This window comes from Moschus berezovskii, chromosome 15, assembly GCF_049115385.1.
Source record: "Moschus berezovskii isolate FMDL1 chromosome 15, NW_MosBer_1.0, whole genome shotgun sequence".
NCBI classification, from domain to species: Eukaryota; Metazoa; Chordata; class Mammalia; order Artiodactyla; family Moschidae; genus Moschus; species Moschus berezovskii.
In genome coordinates, this window is record NC_142474.1 from 16,363,526 (window position 1) to 16,383,936 (window position 20,411).

Here is a 20,411-nt window from a genome sequence, read left to right on the forward strand (position 1 = left end):
CTTAACCACTGGACTACCAGGGAAGTCCGAGCCCTCACTTTAAACAGCTTTTTTGATTAACCAGCTATCACCTATCCTTCACAGATACAGTGGAGGAGAGGGATTTATGGGCAGGGGGGTCCTAGAGCATGCATGTGGCCCTGGCCTAGTGAGAGGGTCACTGATGGCTCCTATGAGGAGGTGACACTTTCAGGGCAAGCTGTAGCTCAGATGGTAAGGAATCTGCCTGCCATGCAGGAGACCCAGGTTCCCAGCACTATTGTTGTATAATATTGTTATTAATCATTATTGTCTCCATCATCAACAGGGGAGCATAAATGCACACCACTGAAGAATACTATGTCCCACTAGAAAGGCATGGAAACATGGCAACGGGGTGCTTGAGAAGAGGACTGGCATGTTTCCCAAGCTTGCCTAGACCCTGGGACCCCAGAACAAGAAAAGGAACAGAACTGCTTGCCACGTCCAATCCTTGGGGTCTGCATGCTATTTTCACTTCAACCACCAGGAGGCACTCAAAGCCAAACCAGACTTGGATCGAGAGAGGCGTGTGCCTGTTCCCCTTTCCTCTTCCTTACTTTCTCTCTTGCCAAGTAGTCATTGCTACAAAAGCAGCTCCAGGTAGATGATACACCAGAGACAGGATTTTAGGGTGAAGGAGGGGAATGAGAGAACGGAAAGTTAACATAAACCTCTTTATTTTAGCCAGAGATTACAAAATTTGGAGATTTCACAGGGTTTTTTTAAACGGGGAAAACTGACACTGTTGCTGTTTATACAAAGCAACACAAAGCAGGTGCTCATGCGTTCACCCAGGTAGGAACCAGAGCTCCTACCTGGTCCACACACTCCCAAAGCTTCCTGCTTGGTCTCCACAGGCACCTAAGTGTTGATTTCCTTTTTGGCTTTTGTGGACTGCAGAGCTGGGGTGGGCAGTGAGCAAGGCCAAGCCAACTTTATTCCCTATTGTTTAACCCTTGGCCAAGCATCTGACCATTTTCTGTCAACTGAACAGACTCGGTGTCCAGACACCTACAACTTGCCCTCAGCTTTGCTGCACACCAGCTCCATGACTTTGATTTGTCCTCTCTGGGCCTTGAGCCCAAATATGCCTGGGCCAGCCCGGGGCTGTTCAAGTCCAGAGGTCACTGAGGACTTGCACCCAACCCTTGAGAGGCTCAGCAATGCAGGCTGTTTGGACAAACTTACCTTGCTCTCCAAGACCCTTCGGAACCTGGACTCGATCTGGTTGTGGAAGAGATTCAGCAGCCACCTGGGGAGGGAAGTACAGTGGATGGTCAGCTTGGTGGCACTGACCAAGAGAAAGTGGGGCAGCAGAGAGAGTCAGGCCAATTCCCACGAGAGGGCTCCCTACCCCATCCTGGCCCTTGCAGTGTTCCAGAATCCCGAATGGAATGAGCATGCAGACTCCCATTTCCCAGCACACCCCCTGATTCGGTGCATCTGACAGACCTGCCCCAAATTCAGTAGATTTAGAGGAGGGGTTGGAGACTCCATGCGACTTCCCAGGTGGCTCAGTGGTAAAGAATCTGCCTGCTACTGTGAGAGACAGGGAGACACAGATCCCTGAATGAGGAAGATTCCCTGGAGTAGGTAATGGCAACCCATTCCAGTATTATCGCCTGGAAAATTCCATAGACAGACGAACCTGGTGGGCTACAGTCCATGGGGTTGCAGAGAGTCAGACATGACTGAGCTCACACTGTATTACCACCACCACCACCACCTGCAGAATCCATGTTTCTCTTTTCCTTTTTTGGGGAATGTATCTTTATTTATTCTTATTTTTTAAATTTTTGGCTGTGCCTCACAGCAGCTGGGATCTCAGTTCCCCGACCAGGATCAAACTGGCCCCTCCTGCAACGGAAACGCAGAGTCTGAAGCACTGGACCACCAGGGAAGTCCCAAATTCATGTTTTTCTAATCAAGAAAACTGAGACTTGAAGAGATTGGCTCAAGGGTTTGTGTATTTTTCACAAACTCCTATTTGACCAAAAGCCTTTGTGTTCTTTCCGTAGCCAAACTGCACTTGTCTGATGGTGGTGAGCTCTTTATTTTTTGGTGGAAATGGCACACCAATGCCTGCTCAGTCGTGTCTGACCCTTTGCGGTCCCTTTGTCTGTAACCCACCATGTCCATGGGATTATCCAAGCAAGAACACTCTAATAGGTGGCCATTTCTTTCCTCCAGGGGTTCTTTCAGACCCAGAGATTAAAACTGTGTCTCCTGCAGCTCCTGCACTGGCAGGCATATTCTTTACCACTGAGCCACCTGGGAAGCCAGGCATACCCACCAATACTCTGAACTTAAATCTGTTTCTGTTCATCTCAGCAGGTCCCCCAAAGAATTACTTCCAAGTGCACATGGTGTGCCCATGCAGTACCCTGGACTGTCATGCTTATCAGAGGCCTTGGGCCTTGGGTTGGATAGGCCTCTGGCTCCTGCCAGGGGTCAAGCTGGTCAGTGTCCCCTGGTGACCTACCCCAAATCTCCTGATATGTGCACCTCCACATCATGGATGTGGCTACTGCAGCTGGAGACAGCCACTTTGGGTCTCCCAGAGGGCTCACTGTCCAAGAGAAGACTGACCGAAATGGTGATGCCCTTGACCTTCACGTCAAAGGAGCCATCTAGTCTCCTAGAGAAGAAAGGAGAAGTAGTAAGTGATTCGTAGACTATGGTCAGCCACCATTTGCGGGGAAATATAAATCTCAATCCCCAACTAAATGAAACCAGAGTAGGAAGTTAACTACAGAAATTATTACAAATATAGTTATTATAAGATGAAGATTTGTTATAAACAAGACCATAAAAGATCAAGAAGAAAGCTTGGGTCTATTTATTATGGTCAGGGATGGGCAAAAGCTCTTCTAGGTCAAATCCAAGTCTCAGAAGCCATAAAGGAAATGGTTATGAGCTTGCCAGCACTGAAAATTAAAACTTTAAAGAACAACAATGGCATATACACATTAAAAAAAATTGCATCGTGAGCTAGCCAAAGACCTAATTTGCTTAACACATGAGCTAATATATGAGTTAATTTCCTTAATACACAAAGAACAAGCTTATACAGAGTAATAAGGGAAGGACAAAAGAGGAAAAAAAGAGAGTTTCAAGATGTTAACAGAAAGTTCAATTGCAAATAAGCACATCAGACGTGATTAAAAATGAAAATAACAATAATGCCAGTTTTCATCTATCAGAGAGATAAAAAGTTTAGAAGATTTTCATACCCAGTGCTTGTGAAGATATGGGGAAACCAAACACTGGTTGAGCGAACACAAAAGGGAACAGAGATTGGTGGGATCTATCCTTAGAAGAAATGGAGTAGCCCTCATAGTCAACAAAAGAGTCTGAAATGCAGTGCTTGGAGGCAATTTCAAAAACGACAGAATGATCTCTGTTCATTTCCAAGGCAAATCATTCAATATCACAGTAATCCAAGTCTACGCCCCAACCAGTAATGCTGAAGAAGCTGAAGTTGAATGGTTCTAGAAGACCTACAAGACCTTCTAGAACTAACACCCAAAAAAGATATCCTTTTCATTATAGGGTTCTGGAATGCAAAAGTAGGAAGTCAAGAGATACCTGGAGTAACAGGCAAATTTGGCCTTGGAGTACAGAATGAAGCAGCGCAAAGGCTAATAGAGTTTTGCCAAGAGAACACACTTGTCATAGCAAACAACCTCTTCCAAAAACAGAAGAGAAGACTCTACACGTGGACCAGACTCTACACATCACCAGATGGTCAGTACCGAAATCAGATTGATTATATTCTTTGCAACCAAAGATGGAGAAGCTCTATACAGTCAGCAAAAACAAGACCAGGAGCTGACTAAGGCTCAGATCATGAGCTCCATATTGCAAAATTCAGACTTAAATTGAAGAAAGTAGGGAAAACTACTAGACCATTCAGGTATGACCTAAATTAAATCCCTTATGATTACACAGTAGAAGTGAAAAATAGATTCAAGGGATTAGATCTGATAGACAGAGTGCCTGAAGAACTATGGACGGAGGTTCGTGACATTGCACAGGAGGCAGGGATCAAGACCATCCCCAAGAAAAGAAATGCAAAAAGGCAAAATAGTTGTCTGAAGAGGCCTTATAAATAGCTGAGAAAAGAAGAGAAGCTAAAGGCAAAGGAGAAATAGAAAGATATACCCATTCGAATGCAGAGTTCCAAAGACTAGCAAGAAGAGATACAAAAACCTTCCTCAGTGATCAATGCAGAGAAATAGAGGAAAACAACAGAATAGGAAAGACTAGAGATCTCTTCAAGAAAATTAGAGCTACCAAGGGCACATTTCATGCAAAGATGGGCACAATAAAGGACAGAAATGGTATAGACTTAACAGAAGCAGAAGATATGAAGAAGAGGTGGCAAGAATACACAGAAGAACTATACAAAAATGAGCTTCACAACCCAGACAATCACGATGGTGTGATCACTCACCTAGAGCCAGACATCCTGGAATGTGAAGTCAAGAGGGAAGCATCACTACGAACAAAGCTAGTGGAGGTGATGGAATTCCAGTTGAGCTATTTCAAATCCTAGAAGATGATGATAAGATGAAAGTGCTGCACTCAATATGCCAGCAAATTTGGACAACTCAGCAGTGGCCACAGGACTGGAAAATGTCAGTTTTCATTCCAATCCCAAAGAAAGGCAATGCCAAAGAGTGTTCAAACTACCACACAATTGCACTCATCTCACACTAGCAAAGTAATGCTCAAAATTCTTCAAGTAAAATTCTTCAACAGTATGTGAACTGAAAACTTCCAGATGTTCAAGCTGGATTTAGAAAAGGCAAAGGAACCAGAGATCAAATTGCTAACATCTGTTGGATCATCAAAAAAGCAAGAGAGTTCCAGAAAAATGTCTACTTCTGCTTTATTGACTACGCCAAAGTGTTTGACTGGGTGGATCACAACGAACTGTGGAAAATTCTTCAAGAGATGGGAATACCAGACCACCTTACCTGCCTCCTGAGAAAACTGTATGCAGATCAAGAAGCATCAGTTAGAACTGGGCATGAAACAACAGACTATTTCCAAATTGGGAAAGGAGTATACCAAGGATGTATATTGTACCCTGCTTATTTAACTTACATGCAGAGTACATCATGAGAAATGCTGGGCTGGATGAAGTACAAGCTGCAATCAAGATTGTCGGGAGAAATATCAATAACCTCAGATATGCAGATGACACCACCTTTATGGCAGAAAGTGAAGAGGAACTAAAGAGCCTTTTGATGAAAGTCAAAGAAGAGAGTGAAAAAGTTGGCTTAAAACTCAACATTCAGAAAACTAAGGTCATGGCATCCCATCCCATCACTTCATGGCAAATAGATGGGGAAACAGTGGAAACAGTGAGAGACTTAATTTTTTTTGGCTCCAAAATCACTGCAGATGGTGACTGCTGTCATGAAATTAAAAGACACTTGTTCCTTGGAAGAAAAGCTATGACCAACCTAGACAACATATTAAAAAGCAGAGACATTACTTTTCCAACAGAAGTCTGTCTAGTCAAAGCTTTCGTTTTTCCAGTAGTCATGTATGGATGTGAGAGTTGGACTATACAGAAAGCTGAGGGCCGAATAATTGATACTTTTGAACTGTGGTGTTGGAGAAGACTCTTGAGAGCCCCTTGGTCTGCAAGATCAAACCAGTCCATCCTAAAGGAAATCAGTCCTGAATATTCATTGGAAGGACTGATGCTGCGGCTGAAACTCCAGTGCTTGGCCACCTGATGGGAAGAATTGACTTACTGGAAAACACCCTGATGCTGGGAAAGATTGAAGGCAGGAGGAGAAGGGGATGACAGAGGATAAGATGGCTGGATGGCATCACCGACTCGATGGACATGAGTTTGAGCAGGCTCCAGGAGCTGGTGATGGACAGGGAAGCCTGGTGTGCTGCAGTCCATGAGGTTGCAGAGTCAGACACGATTGAGCAACTGAAATGAACTGAACTGATCCTGATTGTAACTACATAGCTTTGGTTCAGTAATTTTACTTCTAAGTCTTTAGTCTGTGGCTTATCCTGTCAAGATATTTGTGTGGGGAAGTTCACTGAAGCATCATGGGGAATAGCAAGAAATGAGGAATTAAGCTTAAATGTCAACTAGTCAGGACAAGTTCAATAAGTCACGGGCATCTATGTGATGAAGCCTTTACAAAGAATGAGGTCAAATGTGGTCCAGTTATACAGTGAAATATTACTCATTCATACAAAGGAATAAAGCACCGATACGCGCTGTAGTGTGGATGAACCTCAAAAATATTATGCTCCATAAGGGACTTCCCTGGTGGTTCAGTGGCTCAGACTCTGCACTCCTAAGGTAGGGGGTGTGGGTTCGATCCCCTGTCAGGGAGTAGAGTTTACTACATGACATGCTGAAGATACTGTGTACCGTGAATAAGACCAGGTACAGCCAAATTAATTAACTAATATTTTTTAAAAACATTATGCTGCAGGACAAAAGCCAGAAAAATATGTGTGCTGTATGATGTCATTTATATTAAAGGTCCCAGATAGGCAATTCTATGGAGACAGAGGCTGACTGGTGGTGGCCCAGGGATGGGGGAGGGGCAAATGGGGAGTGAGTGCTTAATGGGTGTGAAGCACCTTTTGGGATGATGGAAATATTGTGGGATTAGGTAGAGGTGGCGGTCACACAACACTGTGAATGTACTAGATGCCACTGAATTGGGTACTTTAAAATGGTTAACTTCATGTTATGTGAATTTCACCTCAGTAAAAATATTACATTAAAAGAAGTTTAAAAGAAGAATGAGCTAGATATTCATATGGTCATATGAAGAGATCTTGAAGAGTATGGCCTGATTCCTGTCATGGAAATTGAATTAATATGCAAATATTAATGACTTCTGACAAAGGTCCATGTAGTCAAAGCTATGGCTTTTCCAGTAGTCAGGATTGGATGTGAGTTGGATCATGAAGAAGACTGAGCGCCAAAGAATTGATGCTTTTGAACTGTGCAGTGGTGTTGGAGAAGACTCTTGAGAGTTCCCTGGACTGCAAGGAGATCCAACCAGTCAATCCTAAAGGAAATCAACCCTGAATATTCATTGTAAGGACTGTTGCTGAAGCTGAAGCTCCAATACTTTGGCCACCTGATGTGAAGAGCCGACTCACTGGAAAAGACCCTGACACTGGCAAAAACTTAAGGCAAAAGGAGAAAGTGTTGATAGAGAAAAAAGTGGTTAGATAGTATCACTGACTCAATGGGCACCAATCTGAGCAAACTCCAGAAGACAGTGGAGGACAGAGGAGCCTGGCATGCTGCAGTCCATGGGGTCACAAAGAGTTGGACAGGATTTAGCTACTGAACAACTACAATTGATGACCTATATGAAAGTGTTAGTCGCTCAGTCCTGTCTGACTCTTTGTGACCCCATGGACTGTAGACCATCAGGCTCCTCTGCCAGTGGGATTCTCCAGCCAAGAATACTGGAGTGGGTTGCCATTTCCTTCTCCAGGGGATCTTCCTGACTGAGGGATCGAACCCAGATCTCCCACATTGCAGGCAGATTCATTACCATTTGAGCAACCCGGGAAGCCCAATATACTGATCTACATACTGAGAATCTTTCTGAAGCAGTGTTGTCCGACAGAAATATAATGTGAACTACACGGGTAAATTTAAAATTTTCTAGTAGCCACACTTAAAAAAAAGCAAAATTAAAGCAGTGAGAATAATTTGAACAGTATATGATTATCATTTCAAAACGTGATCAACATAAACATTATTAATGAGATTTCTTATGTTCTTTTTTGTACTAAGTCTTCCAATCTAGTGTTTTACACTTACAACAGATCTCCATCTGTTCTGGTCACTTTTCTTGTGTCAGTAAGGATGTGGGGCCAAAGGCTACTATATTGGACAGAGCAGGTCTACAGCGTCAGCATGGCCAGGTCACCCATATTTGCCCTCCTGTTACGGGTTGAATTGTGTCCCCTGAATTTGTACGTTAAAGGCCACTTAGTTCCCGGAATTTGCTGTATTTGAGATAGAGACTTTAAAGAAGTGATCCAGTTAAAATGAGACCATTAGGGTGGCCTAGAGTCCAGTCTGTCCTCTTAAGAAGAGAAGATTTGGACACACAGAGAACCACCAGGGGTACAGGCTCATAGAGGGATGGCCATGTGAGGTCGTGGCGACAGAGCAGCCATCTGCAAGCCCAGGAGAGAAGCCTCAGAGCAAACTAAATCTGCCCACATCTTGATCTTGAACTTCTAGCCTCCAGAAGTGTGAGAAAAAAAATTCCCGTTGCTTGACCACACCCCCGCCCTGGCCCAGCCTGTGACATTCCATTATGGCAGCCTGAGGAGACTAACCCACCTCCCATGCAAGGACCTCAGAAGTCAGAGAACAGTTCAAAATGCTGGAGAGGTCAGCCCACCCTTGACCAATGGGAAACAGGAGACTGGGGTAACTCAGAGCTCTGCCTACAATGTCCCCAAGAGGGTCGTCCCCGGGAGGGTTGCGCTCCAGTAGCTGCCAAGCTGACTCCTTTCTTCCCCACCTCACTTCTGCACAGTCCTTGGATGTTTCCCTAAGTCACTCACCAGATAAAGTACTTGCACTTGAATTCTTGCCTTGGGGGTCTCTGAGGGGAAAGCTAGGAACACGTTGGGCCCAAGAAGGATGGAATGAAAGCCAAGGTCAAGGTTCCGAGGGCCTGGGAGCACAGACAACTTACAGTATCCTCTTGCGCACCTTCCAATCACCCGTGACCTGGATGAAGGAGTCGGAGATAGAGAAATGCAGGCCCTGGTTGGGGAGGAGCTTCAGAGCGGAGCCGAGCAGCTTACAGCTCTGAATGTTCAGGCTGGGGAGAGAGACCCACAGAAGAGGCATCAGCGCGGAGGCAGAGGCAGGTCTCGTCTCTGCAGGGGTCTTGCTCTCACCCTGGGACCTGGCACCCGACTCCTACTTACCTGCTGTGTGCCCTGAGCTAACCATTCAGCCTTGCCAAGTACTTTGCATGCGCTGTGTCAGTTGGTCTCAGAGGGGGTCAGCACTGTTCAGGCTCCCTTTTCACACAGGGGGAAAGAGAACTTCTTGGAAGGGATGCATTTGCCCAGAGTCAGGATCAGAGCCCACAGATCTCACGACACTGGCTGGGACCCCAAGTAAGGTGCAGAGATGCACCCCATCGTCCCTTTTCTCCCTACATTCAGGTGGGGAACTCATTCAGAGAAGGCTGAGGGCAGCCTCAAGAAGAGACACGAAAGGCCTGGGAGAAGCAAACCCAGACCATACGTATCCTGGGGCTGTCAGTGGCAAAGGAATGGTCAAGTTTCCTTTTCTTTGCCCGGAGCACAGTAGGTGCTTGATAGATTTTTAGTGATGGACTGAATAAAAAAGAAGCCATCAGTGGTGAGCAGAGAGGGGTGTGATGAGTCATCGTTGTCAATCCTTCAAAAAGTGATTGATGGCTTTTAAAAAAACATTTATTTATTTATTTTTGGCTGGGTTGGGTCTTCATTGCTGCATACAATTTTTCTCTCGTTGCGGTGAGGGTGAGTTACTCTCCAGTTGCAGTGCGAGGGCTTCTCATCGCAGTGGCTTCTCTTGTTGCAGAGCACAGGCTCTAGCACTCTCGGACTTCTGTAGTTGCAGCACATGAGCTCAGTAGTGGCGGCTCCCAGGCTCTAGAGCACAGGCTCAACAGTTATGGCGCACAGGTTTTGTTGCTCCGAGGCATGTGAGATCTTCCAGGATCAGAGATTGAACCCGTGTCTCTTGCACTGCAGGTGGATTCTTTACCACTGAGCCACCTGGGAAGCCTGATGTCTTTCTTTTTAAAGCATCAGCTGCTCTGGTCTAAATATCCTTTGAAGACTCAGGTGAAATGCCACCGCCTTCAGGAAGCCTTCCTTGACACCTCCAGGTGTGCCAACCTCAGCTCCAAGTGTTGGGTTACTACATCTAAGGTTAAAGGTTTATTTAAAAAAAATTTTTTTTAAGGTCTATCTTCCCTTCCAGACTACATCCAGTGTCAGGCCAGAGCCTGGATTATCACTCCAAAGAGGCAGAAAGTTATCCCCATTTTACAGATAAGGAAACAAAGGCTCAGGTCACATAGCTAATGGCTCTTCATTAGTATTTGTTGTATGAACGAATGAAGGGCCAAAGTTCCTTCCAGAACTTCCCTCTGAACTCTTCGAGGAACCATCCCACCACTGACTGCCCCAGAGAGGTTTTAAGCCATCCTGGGGCTCTCTCTCCCTTCCTCTCTGGACACCACCCACAGCCCCTGCCCAGACACCTTGGAGCCCCACCTGTGGAATTTATAGTCCACACTGCCGAAATGTTTGATCCTGACGTCCCCGTCGAAGTTGGGCAGTGTGACTCTGTGCAGCTTACTCTGCAGAGCCAACAGCTCCTCTTGGGCCACTGAGGACACAAAAAAGCTGGGAGTCAGCCTGATCGGCCTGCCTCCCTCTCTCTAAACCCTTCAGTGGCTCCCACCTGCCCTGGGGAAAGAGGTCAACTTCCTGTTAAGCATTATTATGGTTGCAGGTTATTGAGCCCCTCTAGAGCACCAGGGGCTTTCCAGGGAACTCCGTGGGTAAAGAATCTGCCTGCAACGCAGGAGTGGCAGGAGCCACAGGTTTGATCCCAGGGTCGGGAAGATCCCCTGGAGGAGGCCATGGCAACCCACTCCAGTATTCTTGCCTGGAGAATCCCCATGGATGAGGAGACTGGCGGGCTACAGCCCATGGGGTTGCAAAGAGTTGGACACGACTGAAGTGACTGAGCACACATGCACGACCAAGAGCGCCAAGTGGCAGGAGAGATATCCAGGAGCATCACTGCATTCCAGGTGGGGTGGTTATATTCATGCCCATTTTATGGATGAGGAAACAGAGGGTCTGTCTTTGTCAGCAGCTCCACGAGGGAGTGGTGCTGTGTGCTTGGTGGCTGGGCCTCTTTCCTGTCCTTCACAGTGTCTAGCCTGTGTATAAGAGACTGCAAGGATTTTAGGGCTAGGATCTTGGTATTGGCATCTTTCTAGCTGGGTGACCTTGAGCAAGTCCTCAACCTTGGCATTCTCTCTCTATCCAAAAGCAATGACAGCAGTACTTTCCTCACTGGGGTGGCATGAGGATTAAAGAGATCACTGCAGGATTTCCGTGGTGGTTCAGTGGTTAAGAGTCCTCCTGCCGATGCAGGGGACATGGGTTCAATCCCTAGTCTGGGAAGATTCCACCTGCCGAGGGTCCCACGTGCAACAACTACTGAGCCCATGCATTTTAGAGCCTATGGTCCTCAATGAGAGAAGCCACCACAATGAGAAGCCCAAGTGCCACAACTAGAGAGTCGTCCCTGCTTGCCAGAACTAGAGAAAGCCTGTACAACAGTGAAGACTCAGCAAAGCCTGAATAAATAAATAAAATCATTAAACAAACAAGAAAAATCTAAAAGAAAAATGTTTAAAAAAAGAGAGAGAGATCTTTGCAAAGCCAAAAGGAGTCTGACAGGATGAAAAGCACTCTTGCATGGTGCCTGGCACACACGAAGCACTCAGTAAACACCCAGGAGGTCAAAGCAGGGTGGACTTTGTTTAAAAATATGGAAAGGAACCAAAATGTCCAGCTCTGGAGGACTGGTTACACTTACACAGCGGAAAGGAACAAGAGGCAAATTTTGCCTGATCTAGAGTTTCAGTATAAACAGTATTCACACTAGGACTTTCTGTTTATTCGGAGGTATGAGAGACCAGGATTCTGCCCTTGGAGTGGGTGTGTGTACACAGATGACCACTGAGCTCCCCCATTCTGCCTCTTACTGCTTTGCAGCCCTCCCTCCCGTACACGCAGGAGCTGGTACTCTGCCAAAACGCTATCCCTTGTCCCTGGCTAACTCTCACATATCATTTCTACCTCACCTCCTCCAAGAAGGCTTCCTGGATTACCTTCTATCTGTCTCCAGCCAATCTGGGCTCCCAACAACTCTTCCTGAGGGAATATTATTACCCCATCTGAACAGATAAGGCAATTGAGTCTCCATATATGTAAGGATCAGCTCTCCATCAAGTACCATGGGTAGTGGTATATAGATACCTCCAATCCCTTGGCCCTTGGACAGATGATTTCTGAGGCTTTGTTTTAGCATCTTAAAAAAAAGTACAAATGAATCATTATACAAAACAGAAACAAGCTCACAGACATCGAAAACAGACATGATTACAGAATGTGGATGGTGGGACAAATTAGGAGTATGTAATTAGCAGATGTGAACTACTATATATAAAATAAATAAGCAACAAAGATTTACTGTATAGCACAGGGAATTATATTTAATATCTTATAATAACCTATAATGGAATATAATCTGCAAAGAACTGAATCATTTTGCTGTATACCTGAAATTAACACATTACTGTAAATCAACTATACATCAATAAAAAATAAAATACAGTTCTACTTTTGCCCATTCTTTGAAATTGAAGTATAACATCTGTAGAAGTACAACCTAAAGGGCACTTGTCTTATTAAAAGTGTTAGTCACTCAGTCCTGCCTGATTCTTTGTGACCCCATGGACTGTAGCCCACCAAGCTCCTCTGTCCATGGAATTCTCTGGGCAAGAATACTGGAGTAGGTTGCCATGCCCTTCTCCAGGGAATCTTCCCAACCCAGGGATCAAACCTGGGTCTCCTGCATTACAGGCAGATTCTTTACCATCTGAGTTATCAGGGAACCTACTGCGAGGTAATTCTTACAAGTTTATGCACCCATGTAGCCAACCCTGAGCAAAACACAGGGCATTCTCAGCACCCCTGCAGGCTCTGCGCCCCTTCTGGGTGGTCACCACCATTCTAATCTCTAGTTTTAAGGCATGTTTTTTCGAACTTGAGCAAGAATTTTCTAGCAGAACTGTTCCCATCACAGGGACAGTAGCTGGCTCACTGACATACCTCGCCTGGCTGTCTTCCCGTCCCCATCTCACGTGACAATCCTGCTACAGTTTTTCGTGGAATCAGCTCCCAAACCAAACATTCACCCCCAAATCTTTATCTTTGTTTGGCTGGTGGGAACCCGGCTAAGACAAGCAATGTGCCCACATGGCCCAACAGTGGGGTGACAAGGCCAGACCCCGAGCCAGGGCTGCCTGACTGGGAAGCCTATACCACCCTGAGGGAGAGAGTCCCTCTGTGTCCCCAGCTGTCCCCAGAGCAGCCTGGGGCCAAGCAGGTCAGCCAAGTCCAGCCGACAGCCGCGGCTCCCTACCATACTCCAAGCCTTGGTTGGTGATCCTGACGACCAGGCCAGGATTGGCCCCCAGGGCCCCGGAGGTGAATGTGAGCAGGGTTCCCAGCAGGAGGGAGGGCAGGGTGCCCGTCAAGGTCACCATTCTGGATTCCCAGGGGGCTGGGCCGGATCCGTCACAGCCTCTGGCTGGGCCCAGCTCCCTTAAATAGCTGAGGCCTGAGGGCTGGGGCAGCTCCTGAGTGGGGCGTGTTCCTGGGACCAGGAAGGGGAGGCCAAGTGACTGGAACCTGCTTGCAACACTGTTGGGGTCACAGGTCATTTAAAAGCCCCGTTGGCACCACCTGGGAGAGAGGGTGGGTTGGCCTGGGTCCAGGTGACACTCTGTCCACCTTTCCCACAAAAAGACCCCGCGTTCATTTCCAGGAAGGCCTGGGTTTTACAGACAAGGAAGCTGAGGTTCCGAGAGGCCATGTCACCGACTTAAGCTCACACACCCTGGCAGGTAGCAGAACTGGGAATCAAAGCCAGTTGAGTTATACTCAACTCTGTTTCTGTAAAAAAAAAATTCCCGTCCCATCCCCCCCTCCCTGTCTCCTATTGGGAAACAGGTTTTCTCAAACCCTGCTGGTGGTAAAAGTTGTTGGAAGGCAATTTGTCCAATCCTTGAACTCCTGCCTGCCCTCCTCCAGGGGATCTTCCCACCCCAGGGATCGAACGAGACTCTCCTGTCTCCTGGATTGTCAGGTGGGTTCTTTACCGCGAGCTCCATCTGGGAAGCACTAGCCACTCTCTGCTTTTCTGTAACTGTGATCTTTAAAAAATATGTCCCGCTGCAGGAGGAAAAGGCAACCCACTCCAGTATTCTTTCCTGGGAAATCCAGTGGACAGAGGAGCTTGGTGGACAGAGTCCATGGGGGTCACAAACAGCTGGACACTACCAACGCAACTTAGCACAAAAATATGTCCACAAATTCTTTGATACTCTTTCCATCAAAAGCTGAGGTCTCCTTGAAATTGAAATTGTGCCCTCTCCTTGAAATTGGATGGGTCTTTGGAATGCCTCAACACCCTGACTGTGGCAGGGTCATAAAAGACACTGGAATTGGGCTTGGGGTCTGAATTTCCACACGAAGTGCAGGGAAGCCCATCCTGGGCTTCGCTGTACCCTGTTGTTTGTATCCATCGGGCTGAGGATTTCGGACTCCTCTGTCCCCACCCTAACCCCTGAAAGTAACCTAGGTGCTCCTGAGGGCAGTGCTGAACCTTTGAGTCCTGTGTTTCTTCCAGCATCAGGTGGGAACTGGCAGGAAACCAGCATTTATTGAGCAGCTACTATGTGGGGGGCACCATGCTGCTTATGCTACATCACCGCCTCTCGGCCTGCAGCAGCCCTTTACGGTATTTCAACCTCCTTTTGAGCTGAAGAGGGGTGAAGTGATTAAGCCATCGTCACCCATAAGGGATTTGAAACCAGCTTTGTGGGGAGCCATTGCAGAACTATGGTCAGAGAAGCCTTCTCTGAGGTGACGTGCTGAGCAGGGACCCTAAGGATGAGGAGGAGTGGCCTTTAGGAAAAGCCATACCAGGCCAGCAAAGAGCAAGGACAAAGTCCCGGCTGCAGTGTGCCTGGGGGCCTCTGCTCCTTGGACTCAGCCTGCCAGGGCGAAGTGGGGGGCTCTGGGCTGGGAACCCGTAAACCAGGGTTCCCACCTTGCCCCTGCCTGGCCATGGATCCCTCAGCAAACCTTGTTTCCTCGAGTGCCTCTGTTTCCCTTGTAAAATGAAGGGGATAGAGCAGGTGACTCCCAGGGACTTTTTCAGCTTGGAGATGGTGGGGAGGGGAGACAGTCTGGAGAGTGAGGACCTCCTGGGGACACAGAAGTCAACCTTCCTTTGGCATCAGTCTGAGAATATCCAGACTGGGGGCTGTTTGCAGGGGCGGGAGTTCCCGTAGTAGTGAGCTTTGGACCTTAGACCTGTCCCCACCCTGACAGCCTGCCCCAGGGCCCCAGGCCTGGCCTCCACCCCCACAGGTGCTGTGGACTTCAAAAATATTCACAGCCTGAAAGTTGAGAGTTGTTTTATTTGGTGTGAATTTTTAGGACTTCAAGCCTGGAAGAAAGCATCTCAAGTAACCCTGAGAGAACTGCTCCAAGCAGGCGAGGTGGGGAGCCAGGTTATACAGAAGTTGTGCAATAAAGGGCAGGTGGTCTGAACATCAAAAGATTATTGTTAAAGAAAACCAGATACCCCAAGTTAAGGAATTTAGCTCTTTTCTATGTACGGGAAGATACAAGAGTCTGGACTCACTGAAATCATTTATTTGACACGCACCTCAGCTCTCTGGGGCCAGTACCCTGTGTTTTCACATCCTGAGTTTCCTCAGGGCTCACCATCGGGAGTGACTGCAGTCTGATGGCTGCTAGATGGCTGCTAGTGTATTCATATTGTTGCAGGGGGGAAACCAATTCTGACTCCATGTTGGACCCTGTTTAGTTGACTTGCTTTTCATTGCTCTTGCTATTATAATCATACTTACTACCTTGCCTGGAGGACCCTGCCCCTCTGCTTGAATGTAAACTAAGGTGCCTTTGTTAGAACTACACAAGAAAGATCTTCATGACCCAGATAACCACGATGGTGTGACCACTCATCTAGAGCCAGAGATCCTGGAGTCCAAAGTCAAGTGGACCTTAGGAAGCATCACTACAAACAAAGCTAGTGGAGGTGATGGAATTCCAGCAGAGCTGTTTCAACTCCTAAAAGATGATGTTGTTAAAGTGTTGCACTCAATATGTCAGCAAATTTGGACAATTCAGCAGTGGCCACAGGACTGGAAAAGGTTAGTTTTCATTCCAATCCCAAAGAAGGACAATGCCAAAGAAAGGCAATGCCAAAGAATATTCAAACTACCGCACAATTGCACTCATCTCACACGCTAGCAAAGTAATGCTCAAAATTCTCCAAGCCAGGCTTCAACAGTCCACTGTGAACTTCCAGATATTCAAGCTGGTTTTAGAAAAGGCAGAGGCCAGAAATCAAATTGCCAACATCCGCTGGATCATAGAAAAAGCAAGACAGTTCCAGAAAAACATCTATTTCTGCTTTATTGACTACACCAAAGCCTTTGACTGTGTGGATCACAACAAACTGTGGAAAATTCTTCAAGAGATGGGGATACCAGACCACCTGAGCTGCCTCTTGAGAAATCTGTATGCAGGTCAGGAAGCAACAGTTAGAACTGGACATGGAACAAGAGATTGGTTCCAAATTGGAAAAGGAGTACACCAAAAGTGTATATTGTACCCTGCTTATTTAACTTACATGCAGAGTACATCATGAGAAATGCTGGGCTGGATGAAGCACAAGCTGGAATCAAGATTACCGGGAGAAATATCAATAGCCTCAGATACGCAGATGACACCACCCTTATGGCAGAAAGTGAAGAGAAACTGAGAAGCCTCCTGATGAAAGTGAAAGAGGAGAGTGGAAAAGCTGGCTTAAGACTCAGCATGCAGAAAACTAAGATCATGGCATCCAGTCCCATCACTTCATGGCAAATAGATGGGGAAACAATGGAAAAAGTGACAGACTTTATTTTCTTGGGCTCCAAAATCACTGCAGATGGTGACTGCAGCCATGAGATTAAAACATGCTTGTTCCTTGGAAGAAAACCTATGACCAACCTAGACAGCATATTAAGAAGCAGAGACATTATTTTGTCACCAAAGTCCATCTAGTCAAAGCTGTGGTTTTTCCTGTAGTCCTGTATGGTTGTGAGAGTTGGACTAAAAGAAAGTTGAGCCCCAAAGAATTGATGCTTTTGAACTATGGTGTTGGAGAAGACTCTTAGTCCCTTGGGTTGCAAGGAGAGCCAACCAGTACATCCTAAAGGAAATCAGCTCTGAATATTCATTGAAAAGACTGATGCTGAAGCTGAAGCTACAATACTTTGGCTACCTGATGTGAAGAACTGACTCACTGGAAAAGACCCTGATGCTGGGAAAGATTGAAAGCAGGAGGAGAAGGGGATGACAGAGGAGGAGATGGTTGGATGGCATCACCGACTCAATGAATGGGAGTTTGAGCAGGCTCTGGGAGTTGGTGATGGACAGGGAAGCTTCGCATGCTGCAGTCCATGAGGTCGCAACGATTTGGAAATGACTGAGCAACTGAACTGAACTGAACTTGTCCCTGCCCACCTGTGAAGAGAAGAGATTAACACACCCCTTCCAAAGGCTGACCGTTCCCTTGGAGACGTTTTACAGGACTGAAGACCCTTTCATTTTGCTTCCCACTGCCCCTCTCTTTCTATTCTGCCTTTTGACTTTAGTTCCTCATTGCTTCTTTCTCTCTAATCTATAAAATAACCTGGCACTCAGACCCCAGTAAGTTGGTTATTTTAAGGCACTAGCCTGCCATCTTCTGGGTCAGTTGCTTCCCGAATAAAGTCTCTTGCCTCAACACTTCGTCTCTCGGATTCATTGGCCTGTCGTGTGAAGAGCAGAGTGAGCTTGGACTAGGTAACAACATGGCAGGAAATATCCCATTTCTCAGTGCCAATTCCCAGCTCAAGGTCCCTGCTGGTGACACAGGACCAGCAGAGGCCCCTCGGAGCAGCGTGAGTCCCACACTGGTCAGAACCCTTGGACTTTTCCTCTACCAGGCTGACCTCCTTCTCCACAAAAGCCAAAGCCACTTGTCACTCCCCCTACCATCAAGTCCTATGGCAGAGAAAACCCTCTCCTTTTAATACAATGGTGTTTACTATGTTCTGACAACCGAAGTCTCAAAAGGAAATCAGGAAACCCTGAATTTGGAAACCACAGTGCCTGGAATAGTGAACTGCACATAGTAGATAATTGAGTGATGAACATAAAGAGGAAAAGTGAAGGGTTAAGGACATGAACTCTGGGACCAGGTGGCCTGGGTTTGAATTGTGGCTTGCCCACTAAATGACCTTGAGTGTGATGACTCCATTTCTTTATCTGTAGTTGGGCTTAGCCATGGGACAACAGGGCAAGAGGTCAGAGATCAGGAAGAGAGAGGGTCAGGGCACTTCTTCCTGCTCCTTCTTTATTTTGGATCTCAGTCTGGCTGTGGCTGCATCATTCCTGACATCCCCTCCCCCTCGACTCTAGCATTCCCCCTCACACTGGGACACCTCAACTCCTTTCTCCACTGCTTCAAGCCTAGGGAGGCTAGTTCCTGGGGGCTTCCCATTCTTCATGGGTTTCTTTCAGCCTGTCCCCCAGCTCTATAAATAGCCCCTTCATTCGAATCCTAAGAACCATCTGAGCTGGATTCTGTTTCCTGCCTGGACCCTGATCGACACAGTTGGGACACTGAGTTTTTCTTCTGTGTTATTGACCTTTTGAAGCGAACGCCCTCCTCTCATGGAGAGCTGGGGATTCTTCCCCGAGGTCAGCACAGGTCTCTTGTGGGGACAGTAGCCTGTGAAAGACAGAACTATGAGGATACAGCAACCTTGCTCTGCCACCGAGGATGTCTCTGGGGGCCACCTTCTGCAGAGAGGTGACATCCTCTTGGGTCTTGAAGGTCACATGAGGTTTTGCAGAGGAGAGAGCCAAGAGCTGTCCAGGAGAAGGAAGCAGCAGAAACACAGAGCCGAAACAAGTGATGGGCTGGCAGCTAGGAAGCCTGGATCCCTGTCTACTCCTGATGGTCTGTGTGACATGGGGGAAAACCACGGCCTTCTCTGATCCTCACTTTGCCTCTGAAGGCAGAGGAAGGTGTTAGACTAGGACAGCATTTCTCAGATTCTGGGGATCTTGTTTATTGACCTATCTTATTTTAAAATTTATTTTCATTGAAATGTAATTGATAAATTTAAGGTGTACAATGTGTTGACCTGACATATTTATATACTGTAATAAGATCGCCACTGTAACATCAGCTGACACTTCTACCCAAGCATACAGTTATCACTTCTTTTTTGTAGTGGGAACAATTAAGATCTAGTCTCTTAGCAGCTTTGAAGTTTATGATAGAGCATTGTTGTCTGTAACTCTATGCTGTGCGTTAGAACAACAGGACTTATTTTTCTATGAGTTCCGAGTTTGGAGCCTCGAACACTATCTCCCTAATTCCCCTACCTGCCCCCACCCCCCACCCCCGGCTCCTGGTAATCACCATTCAACTCTGCTTTTATGAGCTTTACCTTTTTAGATTCCACATATAAATGGCATCATACAGCTTTTATTTACTTATATTTTGCTTAGCATAATGTCCTCAAGGTCCATGTTGTTGCAAGTGGCAGGATCGCCTCCTTTCTTACGACTGAGTAATATATCATTGTGTATACATGTAAACTTCTGCATGTAGAGATAAGGGAATGCTTATAGACTGTTGGTGGGAATGTAAATTGGTATAGCCACTAGGGAAGGAATATGGATATCTCTCAAAAAAACTAAAAAGAGACCTACCAAAAAAAAAACCCAGTAGACCTACCATATGATCCAGCAATTCCACTTCTGGATATCCACGCAAAGGAAATGAAAACAGAATGTTGAAGAGATATCTGCACCCTCTTGTTTATTACCCCATTATTCACAATAGCCAGGACATGGAAACAACCCAAGAGCCCGTCAATGGTTGAACAGATAAGGAAGTTGTGGAATGTATACATACGCCAGGGAACTTGTTAAATGCAAATTATGATTCATTAGTTTCCTTTGGGAGCCGAAACTCTGTATTTCTAACAAGCTCCCAGGTGGCATCTTGAACCGTACTTTGCAAACAAGAGACAAACTGGGATCCAAGTTCCCTCCAAGCTCAGGGATTCTACATCTCTGTTTGTTCTTTATTTTCTGAGCAGTTTTCTATGATAGTTCCTGCACTCCTGAGCACATTGACTCTAGCTGAAGAAAAGGATGTTGTGAAGACCTGCCAATCTGGATCTCCGTAGCGCACTGCGGAGTTTGATGTTAATATTTATGGCAGCCTCCTCCTCCAACCTGGTTACTTGCAAATCTGTGTGTGTGCATGGAAACACACACACATACACCTATACACATACACATGAGCCCCGAAGCATGTGGATTTACCCCCCCAAAAAGAAAAAAATAGTAGTCAGTGACGTCCAGTTTGGTTCAAGACTGTGTCCCCTACTTAGGATGTC

The 20,411-nt window shown here is 46.4% G+C and overlaps 1 protein-coding gene across 1 annotated transcript in view; it reads right to left on the reverse strand.

Annotated features, from left to right (window-relative positions):
- The window catches only part of LBP (lipopolysaccharide binding protein), a 34,188-nt gene extending 20,760 nt beyond the window's left edge, over positions 1 to 13,428 (reverse strand). Inside the window, exons 1-5 of the mRNA XM_055425659.2 lie at positions 13,289 to 13,428; positions 10,336 to 10,450; positions 8,751 to 8,879; positions 2,504 to 2,659; positions 1,210 to 1,273 (exon numbers count right to left, since the gene is read on the reverse strand). Coding sequence (XP_055281634.2) covers positions 1,210 to 1,273; positions 2,504 to 2,659; positions 8,751 to 8,879; positions 10,336 to 10,450; positions 13,289 to 13,412 — 588 coding nt within the window. The 5' untranslated portion in view covers positions 13,413 to 13,428. The remainder of the gene's footprint in view (positions 1 to 1,209; positions 1,274 to 2,503; positions 2,660 to 8,750; positions 8,880 to 10,335; positions 10,451 to 13,288) is intronic.
- Positions 13,429 to 20,411: the final 6,983 nt, after the last annotated feature.